We start from the raw sequence: 21,117 nt of genomic DNA on the forward strand, positions 1-21,117 counted from the left end.
CGTATTTAAATTCCGAGCACAAGTTAAAAGGCCTGAACTTGTGGAGGCCTGAATTTGTGGGAGGAGTAAGTCCCCTACTTAAACTCCCAGCCCCTACTCACCTCTGCCGTTCAGCTGATTGTCCCCACCCACCTACACCCTGTTATAATTACATTCTCCTTGGTGGGCCCTCTTTTATTTACAGGCCCACTCGTACGTTGGTTTCGGCACACCACAACCAACTTTGCTCACAGTTACTATCCATTACGTATTTAAATTCCGAGCACAAATATATATATATATATATATATATATATATATCTATATGTATATAGATATATATATTATTTCGTTCTACGTGTATTTTTATATAAATATATATTAATATCACAATACAGTTAGAACGAAATAACACACATCTATATATTTTTTAATTATTCATTTATTATTTTTTAATTTTATTTTTTAACGTATTTAAATTTTTTGATATTATATATAAATATATACATATATAAAACAATAATTATATATATATATATTTAATCAGTATCAGCCTACGTGTAATTTGATAATATATATATATATATATATATATATATATAATTATATATATATTAATAGTAAAATACACCTAGACAGTGTATGTGTGTGTATGTATATATATATTAAATATATATATGATCTAAGCATACCATTTTTTTTACACTGATTTTGACTTTATTTTATTTTATTTCCAGCCAGCAGGGGGACGAACTGTCATTACAGGCAGTCCCCCTGCTGGCAATGCAGCAGCCAGCTAACCCGGCCATGTGATTGTGCCGACTGACTCTGTATATGGTATAATTGCGGGAGAAAATGGATGTAAATGCCAAGCATAATTTAAGTGGACGGGATGTCATGTGGTTTCATGAATTGAGACTATTTGCACATGTTTCTAAATGTTTAAAAGAAGAATGAAACAAAAGAGAGCTGTGCAAGGTATACGTTGTACCTGCCTGCAGATCTTAATTACCCTCATTGCTTTTCTATTTGGCAAGCGGTGTGGAGTTTGTGTTTGTTAAGGTTTATAACAGTAATAAGACAAGTTATATGGCCGGATTCAGCACACACATCAGAGCACGGAAACTCATTCTGTGCTAAGGAATAGTTTTTGCTCTTGATGCAATCAGTAATTTAAGCTTGGGTCTGGTTAAGGCAAAAGACTGGATGTTTAACAATTGAGTTATAGAAAGACGTGTGGTTTTTATCTCTTACAATTTCTATTCTATGCTCTTACTTTGCGCTTTGTTTGCGTATTGATCATTTTGAGAAGAAGAGATAAAGAGATAAAGTGGTTATCCAGCTTTTGGGATTGTACACCAGTCAATGATTTTATTCAACATACTCTTTTCATTACTTTTCTATTTAAACCAATTTGGATGATGACCCAGGGCGATTATGTGTGTAATTAGCTTTCACAATACATGGTCCCAACGACTGTTACACACAGGCTAATCAAATCAGTTTTGTATTTTCATGGCACTATTATTTGTTTAGAATTCCTAGAATTAGCCCATTTTACAATTCAGGCCTACACCACTTGCAGTATGGGTGCGTCTTTCCCTGAGATCGCTAACAAAGTTTATCCACGTGTCTAAGAATCATTCACTCTGTCTAAAAGGGATATTGAGTTGATTGGGTCCTATGACTCAAAAAATAACACAAATCCAAACTGATTTGCTTTGACCAATAACATGCGATATAGTATAAAATGTTTAGTTACATAGTTACATAGCTGAAAAGAGACTAGCCTGTTATGTGAAAATGCAAATATTGTATTTCTCAAACTGTGTACTTTGTCTTTAAGAGATATTACAAGCTGACAAGGTGTTAGAAATGGAACATATTGTTTTTCATGTATGTTTCTTTAACCCCTTAAGGACACATGACGTGTGTGACATGTCATGATTCCATTTTATTCCAGAAGTTTGGTCCTTAAGGGGTTAAGCAATAACCTTTTACCTACTTTCAGTGCATAATATGTTTACACCATTTTGTCCCAGACGAAAAACAATAACAATAATGCATAAACAAGCTTCAGGGCTATGCTACGACTCTTTCAGTATTATTATTATTATTATTGCCATTTATATATAACGCCAACAGATTCCGTAGCGCTTTACAATATTATTAGAGTGGGGATGTAACTATAAATAGGACAATTACAAGAAAACTTACAGGAACAATAGGTTGAAGAGGACCCTGCTCAAAACGAGCTTACAGTCTATAGTAGGTGGGGTATAAAACACATAGGGGCAGGAAATATCAATCATATAGGGTGGGAGTGAAGCAGAGCTGGAAGAGAGAGTAAAGCACTGCCCTATAGGAGAGAGCAAGAGACAGGTATGTAAGGTAGAGGTTACTCTGGGAGGCCATAATCTTTCCTGAAGAGATGGGTTTTAAGGCTCTTCTTAAATGATTGAAGACTAGGGGAGAGTCTGATGGCGGTAGGCAGGCTATTCCATAGGAAAGGAGCCACCCGCGAGAGGTCCTGCAAGTGCGAGTTGGCCGTACGGGTGCGAGCAGCGGTCAGGAGTTGGTCACGGGGCCTACCTATGGATCATTGAGGAGATATAAGAGGGGCTAGTATTGTTCAGTGCTTTAAATGTATGGGTTAGCACTTTGAATTGACTCCTATAGGTTACAGGGAGCCAATGTAAGGACTGGCAGAGGGGTGATGTGTGAGAGGACCGACTAGACAGGAAAATCAGTCTAGCTGCAGCATTCATTACAGACTGTAGCGGGGCAATACGGCTTTTGGGGAGACCAATCAGGTGAGGGTTACAGTAATCCATGCGGGAAATTACTAGAGCATGGACAAGCTCTTTGGTCGCATCTTGCGTAAGAAAGGGGCGGATGCAGGCTATGTTTTTGAGTTGGAACCTACAGTACATAATATACTGCGATAACCCTAAATAGATAAAGATGTTCAGACTTTAAGATGCCATCTTGTCTTAAGTCAGGGAATTTCCTATGAAGTGTGTACCCCCTTATGCTTTAGTTATGGCCTTGTATTTTAAGTTAAGGGAGGTCCAAAAATGAATAAAGTAAAAGAAGTGTTACTTTTTTTATATATGAACTATGGTAACACTAAAATGAAGACACCTAAGGTATAAATGTGTGTACCTTTTAAATGTTAACATAGAGAGAAGAAATTTGGAGACAGATGCTCCATCTTATAATGACAGAGAGGCTGACATGATGACATGTTCAGGAGGGTATGTTAATCTATTAAGATATTGCAAGCATATAGTTTAATCTTATAAACTCTGCTATAAACTATTGTAATGAATTCCATATGTCTATATTCATATTTTTATTTAATAAAATACCTAAAAGAAAAAACTTTATTGCTTCCAAGATAATCTTTATTTTATATTGTATTCTCAATTATTTATATATTTTAAATAGAGGATATCTTACTAACTATATAAAATTATGGCTAAGATATCTGCATGGTTAGCCCTGCCAAGTTCTATGCTTTAAGACTTTATAGTGGTAAATTAGGGAAACAGCTGCGGTTACAAGCCTTCCTCACATATGTTTTTTGCTGTTGATCCAAAAGAAGGCAAAAAACCCAGTCTGAAGCGCTTCCAATTTTGCAACAAACTAGGAAAAAATTCCTTCTTGACTCCAAAATAGCAGTCAGATATCTCCTTGGATCAAGCAGCTATTACCCCACTAATTAGAAATTATATACCTGTATGTTATGTTTTTGCAAGTATTTATCCAATTGCAGTTTAAACATCTGTATGGACTCTGACAAAACCACCTCTTCAGGCAGAGAATTCCATATCCTTATTGTTCTTACGGTAAAAAAAATATTCTTTGTCTTCCAGCCTGAATGTGTGACCTCGTGTCCTATTTATAGGCCTGTTTATGAATTATTTCCAGATAATGGTTCGTACTGGACCCGAATATATTTCTATAATGTTATCATATCCCCTCTGAAGGGCCATTTTTCCAAACCAAAGAGATTTACATTTTTTAACGTTTCTTCATTACTAAAATGCTCCATTCCTTTTATCAATTTTGGAACTCGTCTCTGCACTTTTTATGGTGCCATGATATCCTTCTTTAGAACAGGTGCCCAAAATTGTACAGCACATTCAAGGTGTGGTCTTACCAGCAATTTATAAAGAGGCAAAATTATATTATCATCCTGAGAATTTATGCCCCTATTTATACATGACAAAACCTTACTGGTCTTAGCAACTGCAGATTGATATTGCATATTGCTGCCTAATTTGTTGTCTTTAACAATTCCCAAATCCTTCTCGTGTGTGGTTATCCCTAATTCACTACCATTTAGGGTGTAAGTTGCTTGTGCCAATTTCTTTTAGTATGAAGACTAACCTAGTGTGAGGAACCATATCAAATGCCTTGGCAAAATCCAAGTAGATCACATCCACTGCAACACCCTGATGTATACTTCTACTAACTTCTTGGTAGAATGCAATTAGGTTTGTTTGACATGACCTATGTTTCATAAAACCATGCTGATTATTGCTAATAACAAAGTTCTTCCCAATGAATTCCTGAATATTATCCCTTAATAGCCCTTCAAATATTTTCCCAGTTACAGAAGTTAAGCTTGCAAGTCTATAATTTACAGGCAAGGATTTTAAACCCTTTTTAAAAATAGGAACGACATCTGTCTTCCTCCAATCCTCTGGTACAATACCCGAAAAACAAAAGAATCTTGAAAGATTAAATACAGAGGTTCACTTATTTCCCCACTTAGCTCCTTAAGTACTCGTGGGTGAATACCGTCAGGTCCCGGAGCTTTACTTACATATATTTTCTTTAATTGCTTTAGCACCTGGTCTCAAGTCATCCAATCACAAGTAATCTGCAAGTTTTTTTGTGCAGCAATCATTGGCATATCTCTTGCCAAAGGATCCTCATTAATATATACTGAAGAAAAATAGTTATTTAAAATTTCTGCCTTTTCCTGGTCTTCATTAACTAACAGACCCATCTCTGTTTCCAGTGTACCTACACTTTAATTTTTAGTTTTTTAGCATTGATGTACTTGAAAAAAAAATTGGGGTTGGTTTTGCATTCTTTGGCTATCAATTTCTCATTTTTAAGTTTAGCCGCTTTAATTGCCTTCCTTATATCTTATATAGTATGCCTCTGATTTGTCCGATTTAAGTGCTCTAAACGCCCTTTTCTTATTTTTAATCTCTTGTTTTATTTCTCTACTAAGCCACATTGGTTTCAATTTGTTTCTTTTATATTTATTACCCAATGGTACATACTGAGAAATGTACCTTTCTAATATTTGTTTGCAGAGCTTCCATGTTTTTTTCACTAAGGAGTTTATGCCAGTCGATATGTTGTTGCGCTGCCCTAATCTTGAAATTGGCTTTTTAAAAATAATACGTTTTAGTATACCCCACGTGCTTTTGCTTTTTAAAGTTTACTTTAAAAATTACCATATTGTGATCACTATTTCCCAAATGAAAAGATCAACACTGTTTGTTATAATGAGATCCAGACAAGCATCCTTTCTATGCACAAAAACGTGTATAAAACCCCAAGGGTGATATACACAGGTAGAGGGTGGTACAAAACAATACAACCTGTTTATGGCTGATCGTGAACGTGGAATCTATTAAATGGCAAAAATACAAAATATGGTGAAGTAAATAAGGCAAAGATAAATTTTGCACGTGGTAGAGAACTTACAAAAGAGAGATGGTTATCACGCCTGTCACCCAGTCAGGGGTATTGTCCAAATGAAGGATCAGGTGTATATGATAGAGAATGGATAGCAGTGGAAGCAGGTGTCTGTCTCGCAGTATATGGAGAGGAGAAGTTCCAGATTTAATCGCTTATACGGCAATATCACTTTTGCTCAGGAATAAAAGAAAATAGAAATAGTGCAGATTGTATAAAATGTACAAAATTTATTACAAAGATTGCACTTACAGAAAATCAGTAGTAAAACAGCATGTCTCCATAATGAAGTTTTGGCCTGGTCTCCAGATGGTAATAGAAAGAGATCCCAAAATGGAGATGCACAAAAACAATAAAATAAAATAAAATAGAATGGACTATAATAACAGTGCTGGTAATGAGCATAAAATGTCCAGAGTGTAGTATCCCTGGATAAATTTTGTAAATTTTATACAATCTGCACTATTTCTATTTTCTTTTATTCCTGAGCAAAAGTGATATTGCCGTATAAGCGATTGAATCTGGAACTTCTCCTCTCCATATACTACGAGACAGACACCTGCTTCCACTGCTATCCAGTCTCTATCATATACACCTGATCCTTCATTTGGACAATACCCCTGACAGGGTTTCAGGCGTGATAACCATCTCTCTTTTGTAAGTTCTCTACCACGTGCAAAATGTATCTTTGCCTTATTTACTTCACCATATTTTGTATTTTTGCCATTTAATAGATTCCACGTTCACGATCAGCCATAAACAGGTTGTATTGTTTTGTACCACCCTCTACCTGTGTATATCACCTTTGGGGTTTTATACACGTTTTTGTGCATATTTTATATAGTGTGTGTGAGGTACACTTTTTGGGGGTGTGTCTTTCTAGTGTATTATATAGTAAGCTAATTTCTTTTGTAAGCGTCCATTCTAGTTGGTGCTTGTACCAGTTGTGACATGAATGATTCATTTAACACATTCAAAAATCTGATTCCCCTTGCTGAAGTTGTAGTCACTCTATCCCAATTTATGTCCGGGTGATTAAAATCTCCAATAATTAACATGTTACTCCCAATTTGCTCTAACAGCTGTTCCTTCTCATTAATATTTACAACCAAAAATTGATTTCCCTTCATTTGCTCAAAGCAAATATCTACCCATAAAGCCTCCAAATTTTCCTCGTCACACTCCACATGCCTAAGATTTGACTTTAACTCATGGTTGACATACAAGCATACCCCACCACCCTTCTTGTTCTTTCTATCCTTCCTAAATAACATGAACCCATTTAAGTTAAAGGACCACTATAGGCACCCAGACCACTTCAGCTTAATGAAGTGGTCTGGGTGCCAGGTCCAGCTAGGGTTAACCCATTTTTTTTTAAACATAGAAGTTTCAGAGAAACTGCTATGTTTATAAATGGGTTAATCCAGCCCTCAAATCCTCTAGTGGCTGTTTCACTGACAGCCGCTAGAGGCGCTTGCGTGATTCTCACTGTGAAAATCACAATGAGAGCACGCAAGCGTCCATAGGAAAGCATTGATAATGCTTTCCTATGAGACCGGCTGAATGTGCACGCAGCTCTTGCCGCGCATGCGCATTCAGCCGAATGGGAGGAGAGGAGGAGGATCGGAGGAGGAGAGCTCCCCGCCCGGCGCTGGAGAAAGGTAAGTTTTAACCCCTTTCCTCTCCCCAGAGCCCGGCGGGAGGGGGTCCCTGAGGGTGGGGGCACCCTCAGGGCACTATAGTGCCAGGAAAACGAGTATATTTTCCTGGCACTATAGTGGTCCTTTAACTGCCCAGTCATGTGTCTCATCCCACCATGTTTCTGTTAGGCCTATTATATCACATAAGAATATTCAGGCTGTTTTCTTATGGGCTTGCCATACAGTCACGTTTACTGAAAATGTATTGTAATTTGGGCGACATTATTCACACATAGCTTTGTGCTTCGTGTCAGAAACGTCACATTAGAAGTTATTCTCAAGCACAGACCTCCCTTGGCTCCAAGCAACATTTATTTTTCCTCCCCGGTAATTGTTTACATCTACTAGAAAGCTTGCAGGTGTTGTTTCATTTACTTTTCAGTGTAGTGAGTTTATGTTAACAGATTATGTTAGTGTTGACTATTCATTTCTCCATTTTTCCTGATTATTGAGGGTGTTTATTAAATGTAAAGTTATAAGAAAGATACCATTCTTTGTTATGATTCATACAACATGATATACTTGTTTAAATGTAATTCTAACATAATAATAAGCTCCTTTATTTCGAAGGATATATTAGATAAAATTCATTTCACAGTGCTGTCTGCTTCAAAATTTACTGGAAATATATCAGTTTTTAAAGATCAAAAAAAGGGTAAAAGCACTTTGACATCCATGGGTAAATGTGTTCACTGAACCTTTCTTCAAGCACAATTACTGATAATCTCATAACCTACCGCAGGCATAGGCAACCGTCGGCACTCCAGATGTTTTGCCAGCATTATGGGTGTAAGTGCATTATGAGGGATGTAGTCCACAACATCTGGAGTGCTGAAGGTTGCCTGTATCCCTGCCGTACCGGTTAATACCATGAACTAGCCATGCCAAACTTTTACCATAGCTTATGTTTTAGACATTTCATAAATCCTGTATAATGGGAATTATTGTCAACAAAAACTGAGCGGCAGTTCGATGCTTCTGCTTTGTATGTGTGCTCTAGTGTGGAAGTTAATCAACACATTTCTTTTAATTATTTAATTATCTAATTAAAAACAAACAAACAAAACAATACAGAAAAAAAAAACTGGAAACAATTCAGTGTTTAGCATGAAGACTACGCCAGATCAACGACCTGAATCCACATGAAACAAAAATGCAGCATAATACAATATAACGATATATATGAAATCTCTGATGCTACCTTAAAGGGACACTAAGTATTACAGTTTGTTTTTTGTAGTTAGGATTACATGGTGATTTTGCGTGTAGTCCGTACAGTGTTTGCCGAACATTTTTCAAGCTACTTGACTAAAAAAAAAAAAAAAAAACACACAATCCTGGCGGCACCCACAGATAGTTTAACTTTGCCGATATCTGGGCAAATCTGTAGTGAAGTTGTTTGTGCACCAATGAAAGTCCATGGGTGCTGCACTACGCCACCCCTAGGATAACATTATTGCATTCATAGTTTCAATGACAGAGGCCTGATTTGTTGTTTTTTTGTTTGTCATTTTTGTTAAACCACTTGCAAATTGCTTGTTAGAACTTGGAAAAACTCCAAGCAAAAGACTTCTTGCGTCATAACCACAACTACAATCAGCTTTAGCTATTCTGATGGTTAGATTGCTCTTTTAACATTGGTTTTAGTTTTTTGTTTTTTTTATCAGGGTAACGCATAAAACCCCATGCTCTCATAATGCCATTGTGGGCATAGAGAGGTGAACAAACAGCTGCCATGCTTTTATACTTGGCATCTAGGCCATGTTTTTGTTTTTTTCTGTTGTTTTTTTTTTAGCATTTCTTCTAGTAGTCTGACTACCACAATGTAGACATTAAGTGTTATGTTCTATAAAGATAATCCTTGTCATACGTGGTTAGAGCTCCCCCTACAATATCACACAGTTATAGGTTTGGTTCCTGGCATAAAATGTATATGTTAATAATAATATCTAGATCATGGATGTAACTGAGGTGTGGAGTCATATGTGAACTTCCTTGTTAAATACTCATACTAATAATGCAGACTTTTAAATGTCCTTAGTCTATTAATAATGAGAAACTTTATTTCAGGTTTACCTGGACGGATAGTTTAAGGGACGGGCAATATTGAAAATATTCACTCAACACTCTAAGGATTGCTGTTTATTTTTTTGTACATCATTTGGAAGAAAAAAATAAATATTCAGAAATAGAATTTTTGCTGATAAAATCCAAACAGCAAAACTGATGCACAAAGAGCCAAATTGTGACTATTGTTGAGATGGAGAATTTTTCCCAATAAACAATTCAAGGCTATTTTTTTTTACATCTGGATTTAAATCATAGAAAATCAGAGTTTACTAAATATTCCTGTATGAGAGTTAGTGCTGTGGCACTTGGTTATTCGCTCGAACACAGAGTTCAAATTCTGCTAATTTAGTCTGGATTTTGTTTGTTAGTTATCCATTAACTGCGATGCTTGGCTTCACTGCATGAAAGATGGACAGTGAGATTTCAGATACAGAAGGATCTCGCATTGTGTGACATTTGAGAGGCATAGAACAAGTCTTCATACTTTCCAAAAGTCCTGGATCTGACAGGACAGTCCCAAGTTGGCACTAGTGATTTTTTTTTCCTGCGGTGTATCACTTCATGGTTTCACAGTCCAGTATATGGACTGCAATGCTCATTAATTAGGTCTAATGCTGTTTTTAATTAATCTGTTTTTAATCTATGATTGAATTTGTTTTTGTTTTTGCTTCTGCCTGGGGAATACCGAAATGTTGCCATTAAAATTCAGGCAATGGCTTTGAAGGCCAATCTTCTCAGATTGCATACAATAATACATTCAAGCAGCGAAGAATTAAAGAGTCACCCCTAAAGCACTTTAGCTTGCTGAAAACCTTTATGTGTGAATAGTGCAGATTTCAATAGAAATTATCACCTTTACAAATTAATGTGGTTACACCACCTTCGCTTTTCAAGCAGGCAATCGGTCTTATTACTTCCTTTACTTCCTGGTTTCATTAGCTCAGTGGAGCTAAACTCAAGAGACAGCAATTGCTCAGAGCACCCTCCTTGCAAAAGCTTTCCATTGAGCCGCACTGGGGAGTCTTTGATTGGACAGCCACAGAAAGTCTTGGCAGGGTTAGAAGGGGACGGCTTGCAAAGGCTTCAGACAAGAGATCTGCAGCTTTTGCAAACTTTTTTGTAGATAAACACCCTATGAAAAAATGCATAATCAAAAGCAGTGATTTGGGGAAGTGAAGTGTCCCTTTAAGATCCCACCTGACCTAGACAGGTTAACAGTTTGGGGCCCCTGGGGCCTTCCATTCATTCTTCACATAGGGATTGTTAATGGTTCCAAGCAAATTCATGTATGCGAGGCCCCTGTATAAACTGTGGGTCCTAGACGGCTACCTATTGTTGCCATATAATAATCGCTTTATGGTTAATCCTGCTCTGCATACATGCACACGTACACTCCATACAAGCACGTGTACGCTGAAATCAAACACGGGTACGTGGCACACAGGCACGTGAAACAATGCACTCCTTTCAAATATGTTACACATCATTTTTGTAAAGCAGATTTCAACTTCCATATATGACAGCTGCGTCAGCTTTTTTTTTTCTTATAGATTCAATAGACAGCGCCCAAAAATCAGCGTTCAGTACAATTTCATTTGAAAAAGTACATTTGTTCACTGTGGTGGCAAGGAGACATCTTCATCCATCAAACAGACCCCCAAACTGCCCACCATAAACAGATGCTGTTGATTGCTGCATGCATTGCAACGTATTTCTCGCTTTATATTTCTATATTAATGTTATATACATATATTATATCGAAACATAGAATGTGATGGCAGATAAGAACCAACGTCAGATAAGAACCCATCTAGTCTGCCCAATTTTCTAAATACTTTCATTAGTCCCTGGCCTTATCTTATAGTTAGGATAGCCTTATGCCTATCCCACGCATGCTTAAAGGACCACTCTAGGCACCCAGACCACTTCAGCTTAATGAAGTGGTCTGGGTGCCAGGTCCAGCTAGGGTTAACCCATTTTTTTTATAAACATAGCAGTTTCAGAGAAACTGCTATGTTTATTAATGGGTTAAACCTTCCCCCAAATTGTAAATGCTTTCCTATGCGACCGGCTGAATGCGCGCGCAGCTCTTGCTGCGCGTGCGCATTCAGCCGACGGGTGGAACGGAGGAGGATCGGAGGCAGCGATCTCCCCGCCCAGCGCTGGAAAAAGGTAAGTTTTACCCCTTTTCCCCTTTCCAGAGCCGGGCGGGAGGGGGACCCTGAGGGTGGGGGCACCCTCAGGGCACTCTAGTGCCAGGAAAACACTAGAGTGGTCCTTTAAACTCCCTCACTGTGTTAAACTCTACCACTTCAGCTGCAAGGCTATTCCATGCATCCACCACCCTCTCAGTAAAGTAATAGATAATACATATGTTATGCCGGACAGCTGCTGCAGTAAATTGCATGTATCTGTATAGATACAGGTTAGTTTTACAGCAGCCAGCCATTTGCCTTTCGCTTTACTGAATAACACAAGTTAAAATGTAAACTTAATGACTCTCTAAAACCAAATCCAGTGATTATAAAAGTGCTCAGTGGGTAGATTACCTGTACCCTTTGACTTAAGAAACTACAAAGGGTACAGGTAGACTTAAGGGCCAATGTATACTTAAGAATGGCGCACACCTCCTCTGCGTGAAAGGTCAAGGTTCAGCCTGAGGCAGGTATGATTCCCAAAAGCAAGCAGTTCACAAGGTACACAGTTTGCATGAACGAGGCTTAAATTACACCTGAGGATATGCTACATTAGCATACGTCCAATGAAGCAGTGCTGTCTCTCTCTGTCCAGGCCAGGAAGGGGTTAAAATGCTGCTACTGATCACACAGCATGAAAACTCTCACACTAGCAATACATCTGGAAAAGATTGTGCATGCTGCCTGACCATTCATTTTCTCAGTATGAAACTGAAAGTATTCTGAGCAGACGGAAGTTCTTATGGAAAAATAGCAAAGCCCATAGGAGGGACAGGGTGAGATTTTGATAAATGCTATTCGCCCATGGCGTGCTTGCAAAAAGAGCACAGCAGACAGATCATTGGCAAACCCACGAACTGGGACGCTTCTCTTCTCCTTCACATTGACATGGATTCTGCTGGAATCAAGCAAATAGCCAGACACAATTCAACATGACTGAACCCCACCGGCTCCTAAAATCACCTTCCAGACAATGTTAAATGGTAAGCATGGCTGTCAGAGGCTGCGGTTCGTGCTAAAGCTGAGTCTGTTGCAGAATGTAATTGTCAGGAGAGCCACAGGATGTGTGAAGTACAATACGCATGCTGCCCTTTTTCCTGGCATTGCCTTTTGCACAGGTAACCAGGCACTAAATAGTGATATGTGGTGAACTGAAAGTCAAATTTGCAAAATTAAGGCCAAAGTAGTGAAGTTAGAAAACATCTTTATCTCAGCTATATTTCCAACATGGCTATTTTACCCTAAATGTTGCAATATTCGTTTCTCAGTTTACCACAATTCACTGTTTAAAGGATACGGCCTAGAGTATAGAATTTAACCCCTTAAGGACCAAACTTCTGGAATAAAAGGGAATCATGACATGTCACACATGTCGTGTGTCCTTAAGGGGTTAATGTACCAGTCATTTTCCTTCTATTTAATAGTGAGTTTTAAACATACCTTGGTTGTTCTTAGCCCTTACCAGCACACGTTTCTCCACGAACTCCCCTTCGCTACTTTAGGTTCTCTTCACAAATTCTCTTGCACGTTCCCCCAGCAGTTAGAGATCCGTCTCCCTGTGCTGCTCCGACTAAAGTGAAAGCAATTTCTGTCTCTCTCTTTTATTCCTGGTATAGTGGGGAATTTCCCGCATTTTCATAATGAAACTTCCACCCAGACACGTTAATTGTAGCCCTTCAGTGCTGTTGTGAAATCAGAAAGTGCATCGGTAAAGGCCAAGTACAAAGTCAGGAGCCCGAGAATGAAGGTTTGGTGGAGCTTGGCACAGTTTGTATTTTGGAAATTTTGCAATGGTAAATCGTTTATTGCACCAGCTTGTTTAGTGAGATAAGGAAAACAGGAAAAAAAATATGTAAAAACCTGTTTTATCCAGACTCCAGACAGCCACTGTGTCATTGTTAAACAGCTGACAAATTATTGCTATTGTATATGTAATATTGAAGACAATTTTATACACTACTGCTTTGACAACTGCATTGGGTTTATCATATATTCAGATTATATATTAACTAGTATTAACAGATAGTGTTACATGATGTCTAGCAAGAGGAGTATAGTGCGCAGTTCCTTGTGTACGTGTAGTTTTTTTTTGCCAGAATACACCTGTTGAGATACTGATGGAATGTTGCAAGTTTAGATTTTGCATTCAATCATAGTATTTGCAGCTCCCACTGGCTTCAAGCAGTTGCTTGCTCTTTAAGACTGCGTTGTCGGACTTGGCACAGGTTGTGCTTTTGGTTTGAGTGCAAAAGGTAACTCCTTAATTATTATAGAGCAAATCCCGTGCTGATTTTTCACGTCTTTATAGATATGTGAGCAGAATTTCACTGAAAGCCAATGCAGACAGCGGGTATCCATCAACATTGTTACAAAACATCAAGACCCATGATGCTTTGCCAGCCTTTATAGTAGCGGGAAGAATATAACTTAGAGAATGGGAAGATAGTAGTAAACCGTACAAGTGTTAAAAGAAAACTATGAAGGGAGCTTTATCAAGACAAACTGCATGTGTTTAACTCCTTAAGGACACATGACATGTGTGACATGTCATGATTCCCTTTTATTCCAGAAGTTTGGTCCTTAAGGGGTTAAAAGACCGTCCATGGGTTTCTATAGCCATTGCTTTGTATTGTAAACTTTGCCCCAGAATAACTCAAGTTTTTGCCTTGATAAAGCTCTGCTATGTTTGGTGATGTTTCCAGTCTCCCCGTTGACTGTAGGCTGGCACGATATCTTGAATGTAGTCGTTTTAAAGCAGATAGCCCTGCTTTGGATTATATCCTGTTTACCAATCTTTATATGTTGGCAAAGAATGATGGGAGTTGTTATGTACTCCTCCATCATAGCTTCTTGGCAGTTAGTGTTATAAGCTCTCTGCTTTGCACCTGACAGTCAGCATAAAGTGAGTGTTCAGAGCAGAGGAAAAATTTAATAATGTTTCTATTTTTCTACTTAAAGGAACACTGTAGGGTCAGGAACACAAACATGTATTCCTGACAGTGGTGTATCCTGGTTTTGTGCTGCCCTAGGCAGGACAAAACTCAGATCCTCCCCCCCCCCTGCCACCGACCCCCTCCCCGCCACCCCACCCCCTCCCCGCCACCCCACCCCTTCCCCCGCCTTCCAAATACACACATTCACTGACAGATACACATACACTAGCTAACAGACACACACTCACTCACTAACAGACACACACTAACAGTGTGTGTGTCTGTGTGTGTGTCTGTGAGTGAGTGTGTGTGTGTCTGTTAGTGTGTGTGTGTGTGTGTGTGTGTGAGTGTGTCTGTGTGTGTATGTTAGTGTGAGTGTGTCTGTATGTCTGTTAGTGTGAGTGTGTGTCTGTTAGTGTGTGTGTCTGTTAGTGTGTGTCTGTTAGTGTGTCTGTTAGTGTGTCTGTGAGTGAGTGTGTGTGTCTGTTAGTGTGTGTGTGTGAGTGTGTGTCTGTGTGTGTATGTTAGTGTGAGTGTGTGTCTGTATGTCTGTTAGTGTGAGTGTGAGTGTGTGTTTGTTAGTGTGTATGTGTGTGTGTCTGTGAGTGAGTGTGTGTGTCTAACAGACACACACTCACACTAACAGACATACAGACACACACTCACACTAACATACACACACAGACACACACTCACACACAAAAGACACACACACACACACACTCACACACACTAACAGACACACTAAACAACACACTAACAGACACAGGCACACACACACTAACATACACTCACTCACTAACAGACAAACACTAACAGACAAACACACACTCACAGACACACACACACACACACTAACAGACATACAGACACACACTCCCACTAACATACACACACTGACACACACTCCCACTAACAGACACACACTCACACACACTAACAGACACACTAAACGACACACTAACAGACACAGACACACACTCACACTAACATACACTCACACTAACAGACAAACCACTAACATACACACACACTCACACTAACAGACACACACACTCACACTAACAGACACACACACTGACATACAGACATACACACTAACAGACACACACACTCACTAACATACACACACACTGACACACACTTTTTCTTTTAAAAATTCAACCCCCCCAGCCTCCTTACCTTTGGGAATGCTGGGGGGGGTCTCCTTTTCCCTGAGAGTCCAGTGGCTGCTGGTCAGTCGGGCGGGCGGCGCTGGCGAGGGAGCACTTCCTCTGAGCTCTCAGCTCCCTCGCTCACCGCCTGCAGAGTGATACCGGGAGCCGGAAGATGACGTCATCTTCCGGCTCCCGGTATCACTCTGCAGGCGGCGCGCGAGGGAGCTGAGCAGAGAGCTCAGGGGAAGTGCTCCCTTGCCAGCGCCGCCCGATCAGCAGCCCGCCCAGATTGTCAGTTAGCCGCAAGGCTAACAAGGTATTTGCCTGGGCATTTGGGGGCGGCGGTTTTTGCCGCCCCCTGGAAAATGCCGCCCAAGGCAAATGCCTTGTTTGCCTCGCGGCTAATACGTCCGTGATTCCTGACCCTATAGTACAAAACCCACCATTTAGGTGGCTTGCTCCCCCCTTATTTCCAGTGCCGTGCGGGTCTGCTGGCACTGGCCCCGCCCCCTTGGTGACACCATAATTTTTAGCCAATCCAATGCTTTCTTAGTGCTTGCATGAAAATGCCTGAATATACTGATTATACTCACCAGAACAACTACATTAAGCTGTAGTTGTTCTGGTGACTATAGTGTCCCTTTAATTTGCAAACTGTACGGTGGCTGACCCTGGTGTGACGTAAATCATTATAATACTTGCTAAATCTTTAAAACAAATTTGAATGAGTATTACATGAGGAAATAAAGTTAACACAGTTTAAAGGTGATTTTCAATGTTTTATTGACTGGTGTACTTTTTCAGGGCAGTGACAATACCCATTTCAGTATAATTCTAATTACGTGCCTATATAGGCTGGCAAAGCATCATGAGAGTTACAGTTCTACAATACCCAAAAGATTGATTCTTTGCCGTTATTGAAAGGGTTAAAACATGTATCTGGAAATGACACTGCAATTACCCGCACAGCAAGTTCTGTCTGCTGCCAGGAATTCAATACCTGACATGTGTTTGTTTCCTTTAGGTAAACAGAAATAAATGTTTTTTGTTTAACCCCTTAAGGACACATGACATGTGTGACATGTCATGATTCCCTTTTATTCCAGAAGTTTGGTCCTTAAGGGGTTAAAAAAATAAAAAATGTCCAAATGCATTCTTTTTTTTAATTTTTTTTTTCAATACAAGCATGTTTTGTGCTCTCTTTAGTTGAATATGCTGAGACTAGTCGAGATAAAAATATGTTTTATTATTTATTATAAATAATAAAAAAATAATGCTTGGTGAAACATGCTATTTTGTTGAAATCACTATTAATCACTCTTAAAACAGTAGAATCTTCGGAAGATTGTTACAGTATCCAGAAATGCTTTATATATACAGGAGCATTAAAGAATACAGGAACATTCAAATGTTGCCTCAAGCAGACATTGCGTAAAGAGTTACACACAAATTGTATCCGCTTTTAACCATTCTCTCATGATTGGTATTCTCTTGGTTAGTATACAGTAAGAAGCACATGTACAGGACAGATTTATTAACCCTAAGGTTGCCATTACTGGTGAAGTGAGGACGTGCATTCTGTAGTGCCCCCTACTTCTTTAAAGGAGGGAACCTCTATTCATTCATGTAAAATTTCTCAATCAGCTGAACTTCTCCTTGTCCTGTGTAAGGGGTTATACAGTTTGGAAGGTGGTTTAGCATATATCCTCAGAATATATGGGGTATAAACCTGCATTCATAGATTTAATTCCTGGTACTCAAATGAGTGTCTTTTCATTTACATTTTGTAGGAGCGTGATCAGAGCACACACATACCCTAGACCAGTGCTATCGTAACAGCTTAAATATATATGATCTAAGTATATATATACACATATACACACACACACATACACTGTCTAGGTGTATTTTAATATTAATATATATATAATTATATATATATATATATTAATATCAAATTACACGTAGACTGATACTGATTAAATATATAATTATTGTTATATATATTTATATATAATATAAAAAAAAATAATAATTACAAATAAAATATTAAAAAATATATAGATGTGTTTTATTTTGTTCTAACTGTATTGTGATATTAATATATATATATTTATATCAAAATACACATAGAACGAAATAATATATATATCTATATACATAAATATATACGTATATATCACTATATATATACCTATATATAAATAAAAATATTTAAAAAAAATTATATATATATATATATATATATATATACACATATGTATATATATGCATATATTAATTCTACACATATATTTATGTAATATTTTTACATAATTAGGTATCCTAATTAATTACAATTAGCGGGACCTGCCTGGCAACCCATGCCGAAAGTATAGGGAATTTAATTTGCTAGCACTATATTTAACCCTATAACTTTCCAAGACACCATAAAACCTGTACATGGGGGGTACTGCTTTACTCGGGAGACTTCGCTGAACACAAATATTAGTGTTTCAAAACAGTAAAATGTATTACAACGATGATATCGCCAGTAAAAGTGAAGTTTTTTGCATTTTTCACGCACAAACAGCACTTACACGGACGATATTATTGCTGCAATACTTTTTACTGTTTTGAAACACAAATATTTGTGTTCAGCGAAGTCTCCCGAGTACAACAGTACCCCTCATGTACAGGTTTTACAGTGTTTTTAAAAATTACAGAGTCAAATATAAGGCTTGTGTTTAATTTTTTTCACATTAAAATTCGCCAGATTGCTTACGTTGCCTTTATGACCCTATGGTAGCCCAAGAATGAAAATTAACCCAATGATGGCATACTATTTGCAATAGTAGGCAACCCAAGGTATTGCAAATGGGGTATGTCCAGTCTTTTTTAGTAGCCACTTAGTCACAAACACTGGCCAAAATTGGCGTTTTTTGCATTTTTCACACACAAACAAATACTAACGCCAACTTTGGCCAGTGTTTGTGACCAAATGGCTACTAAAAAAGACTGGACATACCCCATTTGCAATACCTTGGGTTGTCTACTATTGCAAATGGTATGCCATTATGGGTGTAAATTTATTTCCTGGGCTACTATACAGTCTCAAAGGCAACGTAACCAATCTGGCGAATTTCAATTTCAAATGTAACACGCTATATTTGACCCTGTAACTTCCCAAAACACCATAAAACCTGTACATAGGGGGTACTGTTTTACACGTGAGACTTTGCTGAATACAAATATGTGTATTTTATTGCAGTAAAAGCAAACAGTATTATGACATTGACAGTTAAAATGTCACGTAGAACCAAAAAATCTAAAAAAAATCTTATCTTCTCCCATTATTTTATATTATTTTCATATTAAATTAGGTTTCATAGCTAAATATTTGATATTAAATGAAAGCCCTGTTTCCCCTGAATAAAATGATATATAATAAAATGATATATAATAAGGGGGGTGTATTTAATATGAAAGAGGTGAATTACGGTTGGACAGACAAATAGCGCAAATGCCAGGTTTTGTTTACATTTAGTTTCGTTCACAACGTGTACATTTGGCTCCGTCCTTAAGGGGTTAATAGGCCCCCGGGCAAAGCAATGCACTAGGGCCCTGCCTACACAACCACTCACAGGAATACAAATATATATTATTAATAAAATGAAGTTTATATTTAATGGTACCTCTAACAAATACAATACATACACACAGACTGCTAAATACACAGACAGACAGACTGCTAAGTACACAGACTGTTGAGAACACACACATACACACAGGTTGCTGAATACACAATCACAGATTGCTCAAAACACACATAGAGACTGCTGAATACACACACAAACTGCTGAATACACAATCACAGACTGCTGAATACACACACATAGAGAGCTGAATACACACACATAGACAGCTGAATACACAGACTGCTGAATACATAAAGACTGATGAAAACACACACACTCATTCACAGGCTGCTGAACACACACCGAGACTGCTGAATACACACACACACAGACAGACTGCTGAATACACACAAACACACATACACACACACACACACTATTGGATACACACACATAGACAGCTGAATACACAGACTGCTAAATACATACACACGTACAGACTGCAGTGAGGGGTGCAGTGTGTATGTGACGTGCAGTGTGTGTGGTGGAGGGGGTGGTATATTGTGTGTGGGGGGGATGAAGTGTGTGTGTAGGGGTTCAGTGTTTGTGGAGGGGGTGCTTTTTGTGTGTGTGTGTGTGTGTGTAGGGGGTTCTGCGTGCGTGTGTGGAGGGGGTGCAGTGTGTGGGGGTGTAGTGTGTAGGGGTTCATTGTGTGTATGTGGAGGAGGTGCTGTATGTGGGGTTAGTGTGTGTAGGGGATCAGTGTGTATGGAGGGGGTGCTGTGTGTGTGTAGGGTGTAGTGTGTAGGGGCTCAGTGTGTTTGGCGGGGTTGCTGTGTGTAAGGGGGTCAAGTTTGTTTAGCGGTTCAGTGTGTGTGGAGGGGGTGTTGTGTCTGTGTGTGTGTGTGTGTGTAAGGGGTGCTGTGTGGAGGGGTGTAAAATGTGTGCGGAGGTATTGAGAAAAATTCTATATTAAAAAAAAAGTATGCGCGGATATAGCACACTGGTACCTGTTACAGAACCCCTCAGCGTCCAGCCAAATTCAAAAACAATGGATTCAACATAGACATGCTCCGTGATGCTCCCACAGTAAAAGCAAAGATCAAGCGAGTGTGTCTTGAAAAAACTCTCTAGTGAAATAAAATGCACAGACTAGCTGCATATACATGGTGCAGAGGTGGTCATATTGCAAGTGACGTCATTGGCTTGCTGTGGCTATCAGCTTAATTGAGAGTTAAAGCTACTTTATCCACTATTAATTGTGATGGCTGGATCACCCATCTAGCCAGAGAACTTTTAGTTTGTGGGAGCGGTTTCCGTATATGCTTATGATATGCTTTTTCTTAAATATTTAATTTTCTTTTTAGATTGTTGGCATCACCTGTTATATATATATATATATATACATATACTTGTTATATCAATGTTGTATGTGTTTGTGGATTGGCAGCCAAAAAAGTTTATTAATATCTGTATATTTTATTCAATGCCCACTACAATGTAGTTTCATATATCGATATTGCTTAAACATTTGGAGCCTAGTAGTGATATTAAAGGGACACTCCAGGCACCAAAAAGTTAAGTTTCTTTCTAAGCCAGTTTTGTGAATGGGCAGTCAATGATTGTCTGAGAGCATCAGATGATCACTCTCAGCCAATCAGCAGCGTCCCTGCCCAGCAGCATTCCGTGCTTCCTGAATCGGAAAATTCAGCTGCCGGGGGAAGGTAGGGACATTGCCGCTG

At 38.6% G+C, this 21,117-nt stretch overlaps 1 protein-coding gene and 1 long non-coding RNA gene across 2 annotated transcripts in view; one reads left to right on the plus strand and one right to left on the minus strand.

The window, feature by feature from the left end:
* LOC134607810 (uncharacterized) overlaps positions 1-13,393 on the minus strand; it is a 70,024-nt gene extending 56,631 nt beyond the window's left edge. Inside the window, exon 1 of the long non-coding RNA XR_010090694.1 lies at positions 13,109-13,393. This is a non-coding gene — a long non-coding RNA (uncharacterized LOC134607810). The remainder of the gene's footprint in view (positions 1-13,108) is intronic.
* The window catches only part of LOC134607809 (uncharacterized), a 106,026-nt gene continuing 97,364 nt past the window's right edge, over positions 12,456-21,117 (plus strand). The window contains exon 1 of the mRNA XM_063450370.1: positions 12,456-12,651. Coding sequence (XP_063306440.1) covers positions 12,642-12,651 — 10 coding nt within the window. The 5' untranslated portion in view covers positions 12,456-12,641. The remainder of the gene's footprint in view (positions 12,652-21,117) is intronic.

Source organism: Pelobates fuscus, chromosome 4, assembly GCF_036172605.1.
Source record: "Pelobates fuscus isolate aPelFus1 chromosome 4, aPelFus1.pri, whole genome shotgun sequence".
NCBI classification, from domain to species: domain Eukaryota; kingdom Metazoa; phylum Chordata; class Amphibia; order Anura; family Pelobatidae; genus Pelobates; species Pelobates fuscus.